General features: G+C 40.0%; 1 protein-coding gene across 3 annotated transcripts in view; it reads left to right on the top strand.

The window, feature by feature from the left end:
- The window catches only part of FMO4 (flavin containing dimethylaniline monoxygenase 4), a 42,148-nt gene that overhangs the window by 19,808 nt on the left and 2,421 nt on the right, over positions 1 to 19,919 (top strand). For all 3 annotated transcript variants that reach the window (XM_035279334.3, XM_008985038.6, XM_054247362.2), the window contains 7 exons: positions 2,262 to 2,401; positions 6,635 to 6,823; positions 7,781 to 7,943; positions 13,322 to 13,464; positions 14,370 to 14,569; positions 16,068 to 16,420; positions 19,134 to 19,203. In XM_035279334.3, coding sequence (XP_035135225.1) covers positions 2,270 to 2,401; positions 6,635 to 6,823; positions 7,781 to 7,943; positions 13,322 to 13,464; positions 14,370 to 14,569; positions 16,068 to 16,420; positions 19,134 to 19,203 — 1,250 coding nt within the window. In that variant the 5' untranslated portion in view covers positions 2,262 to 2,269. The remainder of the gene's footprint in view (positions 1 to 2,261; positions 2,402 to 6,634; positions 6,824 to 7,780; positions 7,944 to 13,321; positions 13,465 to 14,369; positions 14,570 to 16,067; positions 16,421 to 19,133; positions 19,204 to 19,919) is intronic.

Here is a 19,919-nt window from a genome sequence, read left to right as displayed (position 1 = left end):
CGACGGAGCGAGTCTCTGTCTCAAAAAAAAAAAAAAAAAAACTAACATTTCTACTGACTGAAATTCCTGGGATTCAGAGGCACAAAGTGATAGCAAAGAGTCCCTTTAGTACTGAGAGAATCTAACATCCCAATGGGGTAAAAGAACTGTCTACACTCTCTAATAGTAATACTACAGATTGAGGATCTCTTATCCAAAATACTTGGTACCAGGCAGGGCATGGTGGTTCATGTCTGTAATCCCAGCACTTTGGGAGGCCGAAGCCAGTGGATCACCTGAGGTCAGGAGTTCGAGAACAACCTGCCCAATATGGTGAAACCCAATGTCTACTAAAAATACAAAAATGAGCCGGGTGTGGTGACAAGTACCTGTAATCCCAGCTACTTGGTGGGGGCTAGGGCACAAGAATCTCTTGAACCTAGGAGGCAGAGGTTGTCAAGGGCTGAGATTTGATATTGTGCCACTGAATTCCAGCCTGAGTGACAGAGCAAGACTCTGTCTCAAAAAACAAAAAAAAAAAACTTGGGATGAGAAGTGTTTTAGTAAGCTGAACATGATGGCTCACTCCTATAATTCTAGCACTTTGGGAGGCCAAGGCAGGAGGGTCACTTGAGCCCAAGAGTTCTAGACCAGCCTGGGCAACATGGTGAGACTGCATTTCTATAAAAATAATTTTAATTAAAATAAATAAAAAATAAATGTTTCAGATTTCAAGTATATTCAGGTTTTGGAATATTTTCATTATACTTAATGGTTGAATATGTCAAATCTAAAATCTGAAATGCTATAGTGAGCATTTATTTTGAGTTTCATGTACATACTCAAAAAGTTTTAGATTTTGGAGTATTTCAAATTTTAGATTTGAGGATTCAGGCTGCTCAACCCGTAATAGCTAAATTTAGTTGAGCACTTACTATGGAGCAGATACACTTCTAAACCATTCCAACTTTTATCAGTCATGTCATCTTCATAACAACACTTTAAAGTCATCATTATTATTACTTTAAAATGGAAGATTTCCCTGACCCCTCGAAGAACTTGCTACAGGGGTATAGCTTGTTTGCATGCTCAAACCCCTTATGGGAGAGGTGGCATGCAGACAGGCAGGTGCAGGAGCCAAGGCGAATGCTTTTGGTCTCCAGCCCCACAGTAGCATCTAGAGGTGTGTTAAAATTAATGCTCTTGGCCGGACGTGGTGGCTCACGCCTGTAATCCCAACACTTTAGGAAGCTCAGGCAGGTGGATCATGAGGTCAGGAGTTTGAGATCAGTCGGACCAACATGGTGAAACCCCATCTCTACTAAAAATACAAACATTAGCTGGGCGTGGTGGCACATGCCTGTAGTCCCAGCTACTCGGGAGGCAGAGGTTGCAGTAAGCCAAGATCACACCACTGCACTCCAATCTGGGCAACAGAGTGAGACTCCATCTCAAAAAGAAAAACAAAAAATTAATGCTCTTTTAGCAGTTGCTGTTTACAGACAGCTAAGTATTAACCAGCTCAGTGGAGATTCAGGTGACAGCCTTTTACACCCTGCCCTCTTGGTACCTAGGTTCTTGTCCAAAGTCTAGAAAGAATCAGGTCACATGGACTTGAAGGATGGTGAATACAGGGATTTTATTAAGTGGTGGAGGCGGCTCTCAGCAGGATAGATGGGAAGCTGGAAAGGAGATGGAATGGGAAGATGATCTTCCCCTGGAGTTTGGCCATCCTGGGCCAATCTCCTCTCCAACCATCCCCAGCTAAACTCCTTTCAACATTAAACAGTCCTCTCCTTCTCTGCCATGCCACTCTGTTCTGCCAGTGGAGCTTGGGGTTTATATGGGAACAGGATAGGTACATGGCAGAGAAGAGTGGTCTTAGAAAAGGCAATATTTGGGTGCAAAACAGGAATATCTGTTCCCATTTAGGGCTGTGGGTTTCCAGGCTTGAGGGTGGGGCCTTTGTCAGGGAACTGCCCTCTTCTAACCAGTGTTTCCTTGCCTCCTGTCCATATCACTATTACTACCATTCACATTTTACAGATGAGGAAACTGAGGCATAGACAAGATAGCCCAAGATCACACAGTTAATAAGTGTTGAAGCCAAGACTAAATCAAAACAGTCTGATTTCAGAGCCTGCATTTTTAAGCAGCATGTGATTTTGCCCTGACTCAAAGATGAAAGGGCATATATATCACTATAAAAGTTGAGCCCTGTGGCAAGGGCTCCCTTCCAACCTTGTTAAATAAAGAAGCTCTGCTTGATGTTCCTCTAACAGAGCCTACCATGGCCAAGAAAGTTGCAGTGATTGGAGCTGGTGTGAGTGGCCTCTCCTCCATCAAATGCTGTTTGGATGAGGACCTGGAGCCTACCTGCTTTGAGAGAAGTAATGACATCGGGGGACTATGGAAGTTTACTGTACGTGGTTCACATCCTCTCATCTCTATCAATCATGATCTGGCCATTTGCTTTGTCTCTGCTCAGACATGCTGGCTTTAGCCTGCCTTGGTGATCAAGTAAAGGAGTGACTCACTGCGGTAACACAAACATGCATAATGCAGTGTTAAACACTAGGCAGGATGCGGTCTGATTGGTGAGGAATCTTGAGAATATGCAAACTCGGATCAGGGACAGTTGGAAGAGAGAGGAAAAAAGAGTTGAGTCTGATAGATAAGCATAGTATTGGACATTTATGATGATTTCTAGACTGTGGACATTCTAAGACAGAGTAGCAGCATCACATCAGGCAAACTGAATAGCATTGGTCAATATAAAACGATTACTCAAGCCTGTAATCCCAGCACTTTGGGAGGCTGAGGTGGGTGGATCACGAGGTCAAGAGATCGAGACCATCCTGGTCAACATGATGAAACCCCGTTTCTACTAAATATACAAAAAATTAGCTGGGCATGGTGGTGCGTGCCTGTAGTCCCAGCTACTCGGGAGACTGAGGCAGGAGAATTGCTTGAACCCAGGAGGCGGAGGTTGCGGTGAGCCGAGATTGCGCCATTGCACTCCAGCCTGGGTAACGAGAGTGAAACTCTGTCTCAAAACAACAACAACAACAACAACAGATTACACTCCAGGGAGAATGGAAGTTGACAACAGGGAGTAGAATCACAACACCCAGACGTTGCTCAGGTCTTTGGGAACAGAACTGGCAAGAGTGAGGCAGGACCCCAGACCTTGGAAGGCCTTGGGGAAGGGGGAGTTTTCGCTGTCACATTTTCAGAATAGAAAGAACTCAGGCACTAAACAATCCTTCTTAGAAGTGGGATATTTAGGCCAGGTGTGGTGGCTCACACCTGTAATCCCAGCACTTTGGGAGGCCAAGGCAGGTGGATCACAAGGTCAGGAGATCAAGACCATCCTGGCCAACATAGTGAAACCCTGTCGCTACTAAAATACAAAAAACTTAGCTGGGCATGGTGCCACATGCCTTTAGTCACAGCCACTCAGGAGGCTGAGTCAGGGGAATCACTTTAACCTGGGCGGCAGAGGATACTGTGAGCTGAGATTGTGCCACTGCACTACAGCCTGAGCGACAGAGCAAGACTCCATCTCAAAAAAAAAAAAAAAAAAAAAAAGAAGTGGAATATTTAGCCTCAGAAGCTACACTCAGGTCCAGGCCACCTGTTAGGTGACTTCAGTGTCAGAAAGTGGAGATGAAATTGGTTAAATACCACTTGCCTCTGGTCAGGATTGGTGCTGGTTACTGGAAGTAGCAGAGTATTCAGTAGGGCCTGAGGGATCTGCTCCAGTGGTGAAGTATAAGAAGGTATCAGAAGGTTTATGCCTGTAATCCTAGCACTTTGGGTGGCTGAGGTGGGAGGATCACTTGAGGCCTGGAGCAAAACCAGCATGGACAACATAGCAAGACCCCCTCTCTACAAAAAATAAAATTAAAAAAAAATAATAATAATAAGATGGAAGCTAGGCAGGCTCACATACTAAATGCTGTAGGCAAAAAGGAGAGTGACATTCATTCAACAGGAGGAATGAGAGAAGCCTTCATAGAAGACATGTTGTTTGCTCTTAATAGATCTCTGATGGGTGGTGAATAAAACAGAATAAGCAACTGCATATAAGCAGGAGTAATCATAACCCTAGGATTAAGTATACTAGGAGAAAAAACACTTTGTCTGGTATGTTGTTAACCTCATCAAGCCACCAAATGTTAATATGGAAGGAAAATATTAGATCTGGCTTCTGTAGCCTCTTCTATTTGACCCCACAGTTGGTTTTCTTCTTCTATTCTAAAGTAATACAGTTTAATTTTAGAAAACAATCTTGAGTTAAACAAATAGGGGAAAAAATGAAAAATATAAATTAAGTAGAGTAACAATACCGACAAGTTAATACTATTAAAATTTCAATGTAATTTCTCTCAGTCATATATATACAGTTGTCTCTTGGTGTCTGTGGGGGTTTCAGTATCTCTTTGGTTTTGCTGTGAATACCGAACTTCACAAATGCTCAAGTTCCTAATATAAAATGGTGTCATATTTGCATATAGTCTACACACATCCTCCTGGATATTTAAAATTTTCTCTAGATTACTTATAATGCCTAATACAATGTAAATGCTATGTAAATAGCTGTTACACTGTAATGTTTAGGGAATAATGATGAGGAAAGAAATATGTACATGTTTAGAACAGATGGAACCATCCTTTGTTTTTGCCAAATATTTTCCATCCTTAGTTGATTGAATTTGTGGATCTAGAACCTACAGAAACAGAGGGCCAGCTGGACTTTTTTTTTTTAATGTTATTATAATATTAATTTTCATTTACTCAACAAGTACTTATCATGTCCTTCTGCCAGGGCACAATGATGAGCAAGGTAGATTGGGACCCTGCCCTGTAGCCCAGTGGGAAACAGAAACAGTAAATAGGGAATTACAACACAGTGTCATCAGAAGTACAGGATGCGGCAAGGCCACATCAACTACCTTATGCAGCTCTGCTGAGTTGTGGATGACTTCTTAGAGAAGGTGACAGCTAAGAAAGAGGCTTAAGGGAGAAACAGAGATTAGCTTCAGCCACAGAAGTTCACTGGTGTCTTTAATATAGACCTATTTGTTTTGCTGTTTTGTTTTTTGAGTGATGGAGATTGAATCAAGACAAACTGAGGACTTCATGAGAAAACAGAGGATACAGTAAATGATTCTTTTATGAAAATTGAGATAAGATGGAGAGAGACAAGGCTGAAGGGGACATAGTTTGAGAGGATGATTTGCTTTGTTTTGTTTTGTTTTGAGACAGAGTTTCGCTCTTGTTACCCAGGCTGGAGTGCAATGGCGCGATCTCAGCTCACCGCAACCTCCGCCTCCTGGGTTCAGGCAATTCTCCTGCCTCAGCCTCCTGAGTAGCTGGGATTACAGGCACGCGCCACCATGCCCAGCTAATTTTTTGTATTTTCAGTAGAGACGGGGTTTCACCATGTTGACCAGGTTGGTCTCGATCTCTTGACCTCGTGATCCACCCGCCTCGGCCTCCCAAAGTGCTGGGATTACAGGCTTGAGCCACCACGCCCAGCCCTGTTTTGTTTTTAAAATTAGAGTATTTTGTGCTGATGAAAAGAAGCCAATAAAAAAAGGTAGCTTGGGAATATACGGAGACAATAATGAGAAAAATTAGTAAGGTATTCCCTGAGGAAAGGCAAAAAGGAAGATGTCCAGAGCATAAGTGGAGGGAGTAGCTATGCCAATGGAGACAGGTCATGAGCCCTACATTCATGGAATTGCTGAAGGACAATGTTAGTCTTGGAGAGCTCTATTAAATTTGGTTAGCTTCTTTGTGGTTTGAAAAATATATTGAGCCGGGCGCGGTGGCTCACGCCTATAATCCCAGCACTTTGGGAAGCCAAGGTGGGTGGATCACGAGGTCAAGAGATCGAGACCATCCTGGTCAACAAGGTGAAACCCCGTCTCTACTAAAAATACAAAAAGTAGCTGGGCATGGTGGTGCACGCCTGTAGTCCCAGCTACTCGGGAGGCTGAGGCAGGAGAATTGCTTGAATCCAGGAAGCGGAGGTTGCGGTGAGCCGAGATCGTGCCATTGCACTTCAGTCTGGGTAACAACAGCAAAACTCCGTCTCAAAAAAAGAAAAATATATTGAATTTAATTATTCAATCCTACCAATGATTTCTGGTAATTATAGCATAGGGACCTAATGCTGGGTTTCCTGGAACTCTTTAAAATGACAAATGGTGGCTGGGTACAGTGGTTCATGCCTATAATTCAGGCACTTTGGGAGGCCAAGGTGGTTGGATCACTTGAGGCCAGGAGTTCAACACCAGCCTGGCCAACATGGTGAAATCCCATCTTTACTAAAAATACAAAAATTAGCCAGGCATGATGGCACACACCTGTAATTTCAACTATTTGGGAAGATGAGGCAGGAGAATCGATTGAACCTGGGGCGCAGAGGTTGCAGTGAGTCGGGATCCCACCACTGCACTCCAGCCTGGGTGACAGAGCGAGACCCTGTCTCAATCAATCAATCAATAGAAATAAATAAAATTACAAATGGAACATTAATTGCTATGACCCACCCCCACCTCAGTAAGGCTACTGTGAGCCACCATGATCTCTGTTCTCTTCTTATCTCCATTATCCCAACGAGCTAACTATGCCTTCACCACAGGAGTCTTCCAAAGATGGGATGACCAGGGTTTACAAGTCATTAGTGACAAATGTCTGCAAGGAAATGTCATGTTACAGTGACTTCCCTTTCCGAGAAGATTATCCCAATTTCATGAACCATGAAAAATTTTGGGGCTATCTCCACGAATTTGCTGAGCACTTTGACCTTCTGAAATACATTCAGTTTAAGGTAAGAAACTTTGTGTTATGAAAGATGAGTAGATGGGGGCTGGCCTGTTCAGCAATTTAATGAAAATTGGATGCTTAAAGTAACATTTTTCTTGATTTTATCTTTAAATAAATAGAAAGATAATAAAGACTTCTCACTCCAGCTGCTGCTCAAGTTTTACTCAAATAAATCATTAAAATACTGAATCTGGGATGGGCACAGTGGCTCACGCCTGTAATTGCAACACTTTGGGAGGCCTAGGGTGGCAGATCATGTGAGGTCAGGAGTTTGTGACCTGCCTGGCCAATATGGTGAAACTCCATCTACTAAAAATACAAAATTTAGCTGAGTGTGGTAGTACACACCTGTGATCCCAGCTTCTCAGGGGGCTGAGGCATGAGAATTGCTTAAACCTGGGAGGCAGAGGTTGCAGTGAGCCAAGATCCTGCCACTGCACTCTAGCCTGGGCCACAGAGTGAGATTCTATCTCAAAAATAAAATAAAATAACAAACATAACATAACATACTGAATTTGCTGACTCCTCCTCTAAATGCCAAACTCTCATTCAGGATGAAATTTTGAATTTTTTTAAAAGAGAAACAAAAGAATTTTGTTCATGAACTCATTGGGAAAAAACAACTAGAAGTCTGAACCACAGAAATTATAATAGGACAAAACTAATTTTCCTAAATTTTCCAAGCATCAGATATTGTAACTCATCTCTTTCTCACCAGGAATAAAAAGTGACTGTTTCTTCTTTCCATTGAAAGATTCAAATGCCTTGTGTCAAAGTCTACATTGCCACCTTTGTGAGATTGCATAAGTTACTTAACTTCTCTAGAAAGATAATAAATCAATATTAATAGACTTCCTATCATGGGACTTGGCCTACTTAAAGTAGCAGACAGGGTTACCACACCAGTCACTGCATGAGGTCCAAAGATGGTGAGAAGTGAGTGTTTGTCTTTCGCTTTTAGACCACTGTGTGCAGCATAACAAAGCGTCCAGACTTCTTCACAACTGGTCAGTGGGATGTTGTCACAGAGACAGAGGGCAAGCAGAATAGAGCTGTCTTTGACGCTGTCATGGTTTGCACTGGACATTTCCTGAATCCTCATTTACCTTTGGAAGCCTTTCCTGGTGAGCCATTTCTACCTGAGACCATGCCTACTTTTCTGGGTTCTTCCAGAAGTAAACTTTTTAATTTGCAGTTGGAAATACCTCCCCATGATTATAGACAGCTGTATATTGACTCTCAAAAATAATATATGCAAAATTACTTTAAAAGGTGTATAAAGCACTATGTAGGTGTCAGGTCTTATTTACTTATTAATATAAATGTCATTATTATTGTTTAAGCTTTCTAATGTGTGTATAATTCAAATTCAGTGATCACATAAGGCTCAGAACAACAGATCTGTCATGAAAAAGAACAGGCTTTGATTTTGGGGACTGAATTACAGGTAATTTGAATCAGGACTGGCCTGTAATAGAAGAACTTACAGAAAGTGAGAGTATATGATTTTTTTAAAAGAAATAAACCAGAAATTAAACATGTAAAGCAATATATCCAACCTTAGCTAGCATTGGAGGTTATTGGACAAATAAAAATTTAAAAGGGAAAAAAAGCAATGTATTCACCCTTCAAAACAGTCAACACAATAATCATACAATTCTTTGGCCAGGCGCAATGGTTCATGCCTGTAATCTCAGTACTTTAGGAGGTCAAGGCAGGGAGATCACTTGGGGCTAGGAGCTGGAGACCAGCCTGGCCATCATGGTGAAACCCTGTCTCTACTAAAAAGACAAAAATTAGCTGGATGTGGTGGCTCACGCCTGTAATCCCAGGTACTCGAGAGGCTGAGGCACAAAAATTGCTTGAACCTGGGAGGTGGCGGTTGCACTGAGCCAAGATCATGCCACTGCACTTCAGCGTGGGCCACAGAGTGAGACTCTGTCTCGAAAATAAATGAACAAATAAATAAATAAATAATCACACAACTCTTAAACCAGGGCTATTTAGGAAAAGGAGTTTTAGAAAATTCCATTTGGAAATGCTTTTGACTATGACAGCATATTCTTTTTAATATACTCATGATTGTCAAATTGCCATCATCTGAGGTCAAAACTGATTATTTGAAAAGCCAAAAGCTATTCAAATTCAGTTGAGGGAAATAAAATTAATCAATTGACGGTTACTAAAATGTAAAAAAGCTACTCCTGTTACAAATTAGTGGCCCTAAAGGCAATTGAATAGGTGAGTTTTTGAAATTTCTTATAGGAATTTAAAGAACTTTTGAAGAAGGAAAACTATGAAGAATAAAACATGCAAATGTTGGCAAAATATATGAAATACATCTTATAAATGTAATCACAAATTGACAAAATACCCTATTCAAAAAAATGTATTTAGGAATCAAGTGAAAATTTAATACATAATTTTTCAAAGAAACAATATTATAAATGGTGGTTGGCTTCAGGCTTGCTGATGATCTGGGGGCTAAACACACAATTGTACAGTACGAAAGGAATATAAAAACACTTCATAACATTTTCTATGGAAACTGTGCTATAAATGTCAACTATTGATATGGATACTTTTGGAATTTATTGTCTTTTCAAGTTTGGGATTGTTTACCCTTTATTCCACACTAATTTCAGTTCCACATAGACCATATATATATATATATATATTTTTTTTTTTTTTTTTTTTTTTGAGACAGGGTCTTATTCTGTTGCCTGAGCTGGAGTGCAGTGGTGCCATCTTGGCTCAGTCCATCCTCAACCTCCTGGACTGAAGCATCTTCCTGCCTCAGTCTCCAGAATAGTTGGGACTACAGGTATATGCCACTACACCTGGCTCATTTTCATAATTTTTGTAGAGATGGCGTCTTGCCATCTTGCCAAGGCTGGTCTCAAACTCCTGGGCTCAAGGGATCTACCTGCTTTGTCCTCCCAAATACTGAGATTACAGGACTATAACTTTTTAAGATTCCTTTTCTGCTTTTAACTAACCACCACAGAATCTTTCACGAATAGCTTTAGGACCCCTGTTGAAATGAATGTTTTACTTGAGAACATGAACTATTTTCTGCATAAAAGTATCAGGAGTATTTCCACACTATTTTTAAAAATCCATAGAAATCACAAGCTTTGTCCATAATGTGTCACTACAACTGTTTGAAAGTTGACATTGTAACACAGGCAATGTGTTATTTTAAAAATCTGTATTATCTTTTTAAAAATCTGTATTATCAACTTAAAGGAAGAAGCTGAGGCACAAAATGTGATTTCAAAGAGTTTACTTGAGTCAAAATATAATTTTAAAGAGTTTCCTTGAGGATAGCTGCTTGGGAAACATTTCCAAGTTGCCTTAAGAAGTGCTCTGTTCAGCCTTTGTCACCAGCAGGTTTTTAAAGGGAACAGGAACAGGAGTGCACAGATACAGTCTCAGTCTCCCAAGTAGCTGAGATTACAGGCACCTGCCACCAAGCCCAGCTAATTTTTTTTTTTTTTTTTGTATTTTTAGTAGAGACAGTGTTACACCATGTTGGCCAGGCTAGTCTCAAACTCCTGACCTCAGGCTATCCACCTGCCTTGGCTTCCCAAAGTACTGGGATTACAGGCATGAGGCACCATGCCAGTCCTAGACAACAAATTCTGAGGGTATGGGTCGGGTGCAATGGCTCACATTTATAATTCCAGCACTTTGGAAGGCTGAGGTGGGCAGATCACTTGAGGTCAAGAGTTTGAGACCAGCCTAGACAACATGGAGAAACACCGTTTCTACTAAAAATACAAAAATTAGCTGGACGTGGTGATACGCACCTGTAATTCCAGCTATTCAGGAGGCTGAGACAGGAAAATCACTTGCAGTCGAGATCATGCCATTGCACCCTAGCCTGAGTGACAGAGCAAGACCCTGTCTCAAAATAAAAGTTCTTTGAGGGTAGGAACTGCCTTTTGTCCTCACATTTCTTAGACCTAGCATAGCACCTCTGATGTTGAAAGTGTTGAAAGAACAGGCTATGCAAGGTACTACTATTAGCTAACTTTTTCCTTTAATATCCCTGCAGACTGATCTGTGGGGCTTGTCCTTCCTTTGCCTCTGAATGAAATCTCAAGCAGTTTTCTACTTATTCTCAGATAATGTAATGTCCTCTGATCACTTTAAGTCACACACACAAAAATCTTATTTTCATAACTAAAATGTGCTTTTCAAGCAATAGTCAAAATTTGCAGCTGCATATAATGTAAAAGCTTCTCCTCTCTACCATCTGACACCTGCTATGAGCTGACAGCAGTGGCAAGAAGAGATGGTGTGCTTGATTTCCTTCTTCCTTTGCCATCCTCTCCCCACAAACTCTAAACCCATCAGTATATATAATCCAACAGTGGGAAAAACACTTGCTGTCAGTGCAGCCACCATCCCCCAAAGACAGTCCCAGTCATGGCCTTAAAAGCACCAGTCTCTGTGCTCTGTACACGCCAGGCATCAAGGTCTCACTCAGAGTGGTCTCCTTGAAGCCCCTCACACCTGGCTCCATGTCAACAAAACAGAAAATGCCACAACATTTTAATGATACCTGTCAATTTCCAACTCCAAGCTACTTCAATCTCAACCATTTTAAACCCTCAAAGTGAATGTGAGTCTAAGTAAGGATCACACAACTGACCTCATACACACAGTTTCTGCAAATTCAGCATAGCTGGTTTAGCACCTCACTTGGAATGTGGGAACTATTGTTTAGTGTCCAGCTTTGGGGGCCTCCATAAGCAAAGAATCATATTGAAACATTTCGTTATACAATCTACTTCTTACCCAGGATGTTCAGCATAGTATATAACATGTTTCTTATCATTTGTGAGTTTGATTTCCTGAAGCAATCAATGGCTTTAAAAAAGAACACTTATATGGAATATAAGACCGCCTATGTTTTTAACAAGGCAGGTTGTAGTTATTCAATAAATGTTACCAAATAAATGAATGAATCAATGACTGAGTAGGAGGAGAAATGATATATTCTAGAAGATAATTTAATCTTTGTCCACTGACACTTCAAAGGCACTTGAAGCCTTGGCATGAAACGCAGTCTAGTCCTCAAAGCTGCTGGGCTTCCCTTTCGGATTCTTTGTCAATGCATCATCTCATCTGTGGTTCTGACCATCACTGGCCTCATCATAATTGTTTCCTCTGTCACTTCCCACAGTTTTCATTGTTGCTGCTGCTGCTATAAACACCCTTGCTTCCATTATTCCTACCATTCTTAGTTTATATGAATCCATGGTTTATGTCTGTTCTCACACTGCTAATAAAGACACACTCAAAACTGGGCAATGTCCAAAGGAAAGAAGTGTAATTGACTCACAGTTCTACTTGGCTCTAGAGGCCTCACTATCCTGGCAGAAGCAAAGGAGGAGCAAAGTCACATCTTACACAGTGGACAGCAAGAGAGAGCATGTCCGGGGGAAGTCCCCTTCCTAAAACCATCATGTCTCATGAGACTTATTCACTATCAGGAGAGCAACATGGGAAAGACCTGCCCCCATGATTCATTTTCCTCCCACCTGGTCTCTCCCATGACACATGGGAATTATGGGAGCTACAATTCAAGATTTGGGTGGGGACACAGCCAAACCACATGAGTCTTTTATGTCTGCCAAGGAGATAATCACCAAAAATAAATCAAAAGAAGGAAAATTTGTAGTCTTCCTTACATATGTCAATATCATGATAGCTGTGCTTCTATGGACAGATTATTAGGAGCTTCATGAAAGATCAATCAGAAACAAGTATAAATAAAATAAGAATAAAACACAAGCATACCACATGACAACACAGCAAGCATATAATAAAGCATAAAGTATAAGTAACATGAACTTAAATCACAGGAATAATTATTTCCTTTGCAAAAGAACTTACCACAGAATTTCTACTGTAGAAAATTTTAACTGAGTCAAAATTTAATGTGTAAACATATTATATACACAAATCACTTTCTGATAGGATATATCTATTGGGCAAAATAACATGCATCAACAATCTACTCTTTTTGTTTGTTTAAGATCCTTATTCAGTATCCAAAAGAAGATGTCAAGTAGGTATTTAGATAGGAATGTAGTGGTCCTGGGAGAAACCACAGATGGATATAATATTTAATATAGATGGACTAGAAACAATCCACTTCTTGACCAGGATGTTCAGCATAGTATACAATAAAAATACACTTATTTTTTGTGAGTTTGATTTCCAGAAGCAACTGTTTTAAAAGGGCACACTCATGGAATACAAGATTTCCTATGTTTTTAACAAGGCGGGTTGTACTCAATCCACATCTGGGCTCACAGCATCCCAGGGGAGAGGGAGGTTATATACTTCTTCTACTTCCCACCACTGGCAGCATAAACAAAGGGCTGCCATAGTTGTGGAACTTCCCTTTTTCCACAGACCTATCCCTGCAAAGTGGGAAATTATAGCTTTAGATGTTTCAGACTTTCTGATTATTCACTCCTCTCAGGAATTCATAAGTTTAAAGGTCAGATCCTGCATAGTCAAGAATACAAGATCCCAGAAGTCTTTCAGGGCAAGCGTGTCTTGGTGATCGGTCTTGGGAACACTGGAGGAGATGTTGCTGTGGAACTCAGTCGAACAGCAGCTCAGGTACTGAATTAATGCCCCTAATCCCATCAGTTATGGTGGCTGGAAAGAAGTATTCAAGACTATAAAGTACATTGGCCAATTGCTAAATTATGCAGACACAGAATAAGTGAAAGAAGCAAAATCCTGAAAATCTTTAAAGCCACTTACAATCCTTTCTGAATTATTTAAAAAGCCACACTACAGAACTAAATCATCTCCAAGAAGGGTCTAGGAAAATTGTGCGGATGCCAGATCTCTAAGCATTTTTCGGAAGTGTTCCTTCAGAAACAAGACCATATGGGCAAATTGCTTCACCCAGGTCAATTATCTTTTTTTTACACTCTCCCTTTGTCATTCTGGCAAAATCTCTATGTGAATAGAAAGAGATCATTTTCCTGAATGTTTCTAAATTCTCTACTAAAAGTCAGATTTGTACCTTGTTTTGAGATTAAAGCAACCCTTGCACAACAAGTATACATAATGATTTTAGAAAGTCTAACCCCAGATTCACAAATTAGAAATCTATTCCACTTTAGCATAAATTATAGGACAGGTGATTAGATCTGAAAAGAATAGATTTTTATTTGAAAATCAGTTAAAATTGATTTCCATACCTTCACTTTAAATTCTATTTTACTTACATGTAAAAAATTGCCAGAGTCATTCCATGTATCTACAAATATTATACTTCTATATTTATAATGCTATAAACATAGTAAAATATTTAAGAGATACACAGATCTAGTAAAGTGATTTTGAGAATAATGACAGCAATGGGAACAGAAAATCATATGTAGATCTGTGTACAAATTCACCAATCCTCTATTGCTATGAGACCAGATTGAAATAATACCATTTGAAACGCATTTAAGAAAAATACTAAAAAATGATGGACATATATTTATCCTTCTTGCCTTACTTTTTAGGTACTTCTCAGTACTAGAACTGGTACCTGGGTTTTGGGGCGCTCTTCAGCTTGGGGCTATCCTTATAATATGATGATTACAAGAAGATGCTATAGTTTTATTGCACAAGTTCTGCCTTCACGTTTTCTAAACTGGATTCAAGAGAGAAAGTTGAACAAGAGATTTAATCATGAGGATTATGGATTAAGTATTACAAAAGGGTACTTAAATTTTTTTATTAGTAGAAAAATTATTAAATCAATACTTCTCATATTTTATTCACAATTCAAAATGTTCAATAATTCTAACATTGCCTTTGTTTATTCTACTCTAAATCTATTTCCCTAATACAATGTCCATCAGGTAACCATAGCAGTTCTCAAAATAGTGTATTCTCTTTCTGGTAGCAAAAGTAGTGATTCATGAGGCTGGAAGAAAAAAAAATGAAAAATTTCATTTCCTGCTATTACAAAAATAACATATTTTTGTTGTCGTTGTTGGGGTTTTTTGTGTTGTTGTTGGTGGTGGTGTTTTTGAGACAGGGTTTTACTCCCACCACCCAGGCTAGAGTTCAATGGTGTGATTTCTATTCACTGCAACCTCTGCCTTCTGGGCTCAAGCAATTCTTCTGCCTTAGCCTCCCAAGCAGGTAGGACTACAGGCACAGGCCGCCTTGCCCTGCTAATTTTTGTATTTTTAGCAGAGACGGGGTTTCGCCATGTTGGCCAGGCTGGTTTTGAACTCCTGGTCTCAAGTGATCAACCTGCCTGGCCTCCCAAAGTGCTGGGATTACAGGAGTGAGCCGCCCCACCCAGCTGGAATGATATACATCTGTATAGAGTTGCACATCAGCAAGTAAAAGAAAGCCTTTGAAAAGCATATAAAGTCATTACATGTGATTTTTATTATATATTTGACCCAAATATATTTCTTTGGTAAGATATTTTTTGTTTTGTTTCATTTTTTGTTTATCCTTGAGATGTCTTTTAACTTATGAGGAAAACTACTGGCAAAGGATGATTTGATATGGAAATTTTATGAAGACATTATGTTTGATGTGATTAGGTAGAATGATGTTCACAATGAAAATATTTATCAGTAAAAACAGATTCAGGACCCTTTTTCATTATTTTTATTTATTTATTTATTTATTTTGAGATGGAGTCTCACTCTGTTCGCCATGCTAGAGTGCAGTCGTGCAATCTTGACTCACTGCAACTTCTGCCCTCGCAGTTTCAAGTGATTCTCCTGCCTCAGCCTCCCAAATAGCTGGGACTACAGGTGCGGGCCACCATGCCCAGCTAATTTTTTATATTAAATTTTTATTTAAAAGGTCCCTTGCTAATTTCCTCTTTGCCTGTCATTCCCTAGAGATCTAGGTAGTGTGGACCCAAAATTAATCATCAAATGGATTGTTGTATATTCTATGCTGACACTAGGAGAAAAGCATTACTCCAGAAACTAGTTCCAAGAGAGAGAGTTTTGAACCTCAAGCAAGAAAGAGTAGGTTTAGTCATTTTTTCCACATGCCTTCTACTGAGAGCAGAAAAACAAACCATGTTATAAACATGCTAAGTCAAGTGATGACTTTGAATTAGATATTGGTCAATTCACTTCCCTAGATTGGCAGGTAATTTCCCTTAATTGACTAAATAAATCTTTTGCTGAAGTTTCTCATAAAAATAACTATAGTGAATAATTTTCTCTCGTGTGTCAAAGGAAACAAGCAAAATTCATTGTGAATGATGAGCTGCCAAGCTGTATCCTCTGTGGGTCAATCACTATAAAAACCAGCGTGACAGAATTTACAGAAACCTCTGCTGTCTTTGAAGATGGGACAGTGGAAGAAAACATTGATGTGGTGATCTTCACTACAGGATATACATTTTCTTTTCCCTTTTTTGAAGAACCTCTTAAAAGCCTATGTACAAAGAAGATATTTCTATACAAGAACGTCTTTCCCTTAAACCTGGAGAGAACAACATTAGCCATCATAGGCCTTTTAAGCCTTAAAGGATCCATCTTATCAGGCACAGAGCTCCAAGCACGATGGGCCACAAGAGTATTCAAAGGTACCTTGACTCTACTGAAAGCCCTCTCTTTGAATCTTAAAATTGGTGCCCTGCCACTTAGCTAAAATCAAACAGATGTGAGCTAAAGGAACAAAATATTTTTTTAATGAATGTACAATTAATTGCATATGTTTGTAATATGATGGATGTGCTATGTCACTTAATGTGACTGAGTAGGAAAAGAGATTTTGGCTCTGTGGATGAGATAACTTTGGACAACAGAATATAATTAAATTTCTCAGATTACCTGAAATTATTGGAAGCTTCATGATCCTATTCTAGCCTAGTCTAATCTATTTACTCCTAAATCTTTTCATTTAGCACTGGAAGTATAATTTTATAGTGCTTCCAAAGAAAGATATTGGAATAATATACACTGTGAATAAAGTTGAGATTAGAGGGCCATAAAAAATATTTTAGACACTGGAAATTACTTTCTGTTAATTATGCAATAAAAGCATAGATGCTGGAATCAGAGCTACCAAGTTCCAATTCCAACTTTGAAATTCTTTAGCTTTGCAAGAACCCCTCTAAATTTCAGCCCCTTCATCTGTAAAATGGGGATAATAAATCCTCTATCACAAGAATTTTGTAAAAATGGATAATATCTACAAAGCAATTAACACAGTACTTGACATATAACAAATGCTTATTAAGTGACGGGGTTTCTCTGACCACTGCTATTGCTTTCATACCTCTAAAGTAGGGGAAATTTTAGATTAGTAAGCATTTTTGTTTTTAAAGAACTGCAGTTTTATTATTTTTAAATATAAACAGCCATAGTCAACTATCCTGTAGAAGAATTCTGAATTCTGTTCCTTTTTTTCTTTTTCTTTATATATATATATATATATATAATTTTTTTTTTAAAGACACAGTTTCACCATGTTGGTCAGGCTGGTCTTGAACTCCCAACCTCAGATGATCCGCCCACCTTGGCCTCCAAAGTGCTTGGATTACAGGCGTGAGCCATCACACCTGGCCTAGAATTCTGTTCTTAATGAATAAAAACAATCACCAATAACTTATAAATAGCATACAACATGATATTAAGTAGTGATGACTTCTATCACACTGTAGAAATATAATAAATATCAATCGCAGTTAAAAACCGTATGGTCTCCTAAGTTGGCAAAAAAAATGTTATTTGAATGGGGGAAGGGGAATGAAGGCACTTTGAAAATCTCATTTAACTTACATTACACAAAAAATTCTACAACCCTTCAGTAAATTTCTATTTTTTAAGGCCAATTAAAGTGCTTTCACAGCATTATCCAATTACATTAAAACTACAGAAGACTTAATTCAGTACCTGTTTTCTAAAAGTATTTTATGGTGAGCTCCAAAATGGTTATTAGAATGATAAAGCTGACAACAAAAGTCATTTAGCTCACACCATAGGAGTAACCTGCTTCTCCCGAGAACTTCCAAAAAGCAATCTAGGAACCGCCTATTAAACTCTTGCTAGTTTTTTGGAGGATAAAGTGACCCTAGTGGAAAGCAATCCACAGAGCTTAGTCAGGCCTATCTTGTGTGGAGAGTAAACCCACACCCTGGGCCAGCACTTGGTACCTGACAAGGGCAGGACTGGCCAGAATGGGATGACAAACAGGGTGGACTAACAAGGGTCACAGGTGGCCTGAGGTGGGTAGGGACAGTGAAAGGGCAGGGGTTGGGGACAGAGTTTACATTATAAAAGGGAGTATGGACGTTCTAGGAACCCAGAGGACAAAATGGGATTTTAGTCTCTGGGGAAGCTGGGCAGCTGCAGAGAATTACCAGGGTGCAAGCTGTTAAGGACAAATAAGGTTTAGAAAAACAGGAAGAGTAGAGTCCAAGTTCTGAGACTGTCTAGAAAGGAGATAGGGAATGAGCGGGTCCTCGAAACAAAAGCAAACAGAGCCTGGGAGAGATGGAGAGACTGCCAGGCCCCTTCCACACTTGAGGCTCCTTGTGAAACAAAAATAAAGATGTTCTAAGACAGGGTTATAAAGTGAGGTTTTTTAAGAGACCAGTCCTCACTACATTGCCCAGGCTGGAGTGCAGTAATGTGATCATGGCTCACTAGAGCCTCGAACTCCTGGGCTCAAGGGATTCTCCCACCCCAGCCTCCTGAGTAGCTGGAACTACAAGGCCATGCCACCATACCTGGCTAAATTTTTATTTTTTGTAGAGAGAGTGTTGCCAGGCTGGTCTTGAACTCTTGGACTCAAGCAATCCTCCTACCTTGGCCTCCCAAAGTGCTGGGATTACAGGCATGAGCCATTGTGACCAGCCTAAAATGGGGTCATCTTAAGTGTTTACATTTAACCAGCTAATAGCTTTAACACAAACACACACATACAAGTACAATGTGGGGGCATACATGCAATATAATATAAATTATTTTATTTATACAGTGAAAGCAGATGAAGAGGGACAGTGGGGCCAACTGGCACAGGTGCAGGCATCTGGTGAGCATGGCGCTGGCTGAGAACTGAGCCATAGAGGCATCTTTTCTTACAATTCTGGCAATAGAGCACCCTAGTTAAGTGAGCTGGGAGGGGAATTTTACCTCCAGAAAATTATTTTCTGTGCTGCAATTCCATTCTGAGCTTTAACTATCATGTGTTCTAAAGTTGGAGCAGTAGGAGGCTAGAAATAAGAGGGAGGAGAATTTAAATAAAGGAAAAGCCACATGTGACTTTAGTGTTGTTTGTGATTTTACCCACAGGACTCTGTAAGATACCTCCATCCCAAAAACTGATGATGGAGGCTACTAAAACGGAACAGCTCATTAAAAGGTATGAAATATAGCTTGCTCTAGGGAAAACTTACAGTGTACTCTGTTACCAAAAAAAAGGATTCAGAGTATAAAAGCCATTCCTAGAGAAGCAGTATGGCAGGTTGGAAATAACTCTGCATTAGGTATCGGAAGAATACATTTTTAGTCCTAACTCTGCTGCCAATCACACATGTGGCCTTAGACAAGTCATCTGGGGACACCAGGTCTTTTCAGTGGAACACACAGCCTGGCCCCTGCGGGTGGCAAGCCTATCTTCACTTAGCCCCAGAAGTCCATTGTCTTCACTCTCTTCCTGCCTCTCAGGCTGCCCTTTCTCTGTATTTGCTGGTATCTCCTCTTCCTCATTCCTAAAATTTAATGAGCTCCACACTTAGTTCTCAGACCTCTTCTCACTTCTTTTTTTTTTTTTTAGAGACAGGGTTTCACCATGTTGGTCAGGCTGGTCTCGAACTCCCAAACTCAAGTGATCCGCCCACCTCGGCCTCCCAAAGTGCTGGAATTATAGGCGTGAGCCACTGCGCCCAGCCACTCTTCTCACTTCTATTTACACCCACTCCCAGGTGGCCTCATCCAGGCCTTAGGCTTTAAATATTATTATATACTCATGGCTCCCAAACTTGTGTCTCTAACCCAAGTCTTTCCCCAGCACTACTCCTAATCCCACTCCCTCTAGAGATCTCCACTTAGATATTTAATAGGTGTCTCAAATTTAAT

This window comes from Callithrix jacchus, chromosome 18 (assembly GCF_049354715.1).
Source record: "Callithrix jacchus isolate 240 chromosome 18, calJac240_pri, whole genome shotgun sequence".
In the NCBI taxonomy this organism is placed as follows: domain Eukaryota; kingdom Metazoa; phylum Chordata; class Mammalia; order Primates; family Cebidae; genus Callithrix; species Callithrix jacchus.
This window is presented reverse-complemented; position numbering and strand designations above follow the sequence as displayed.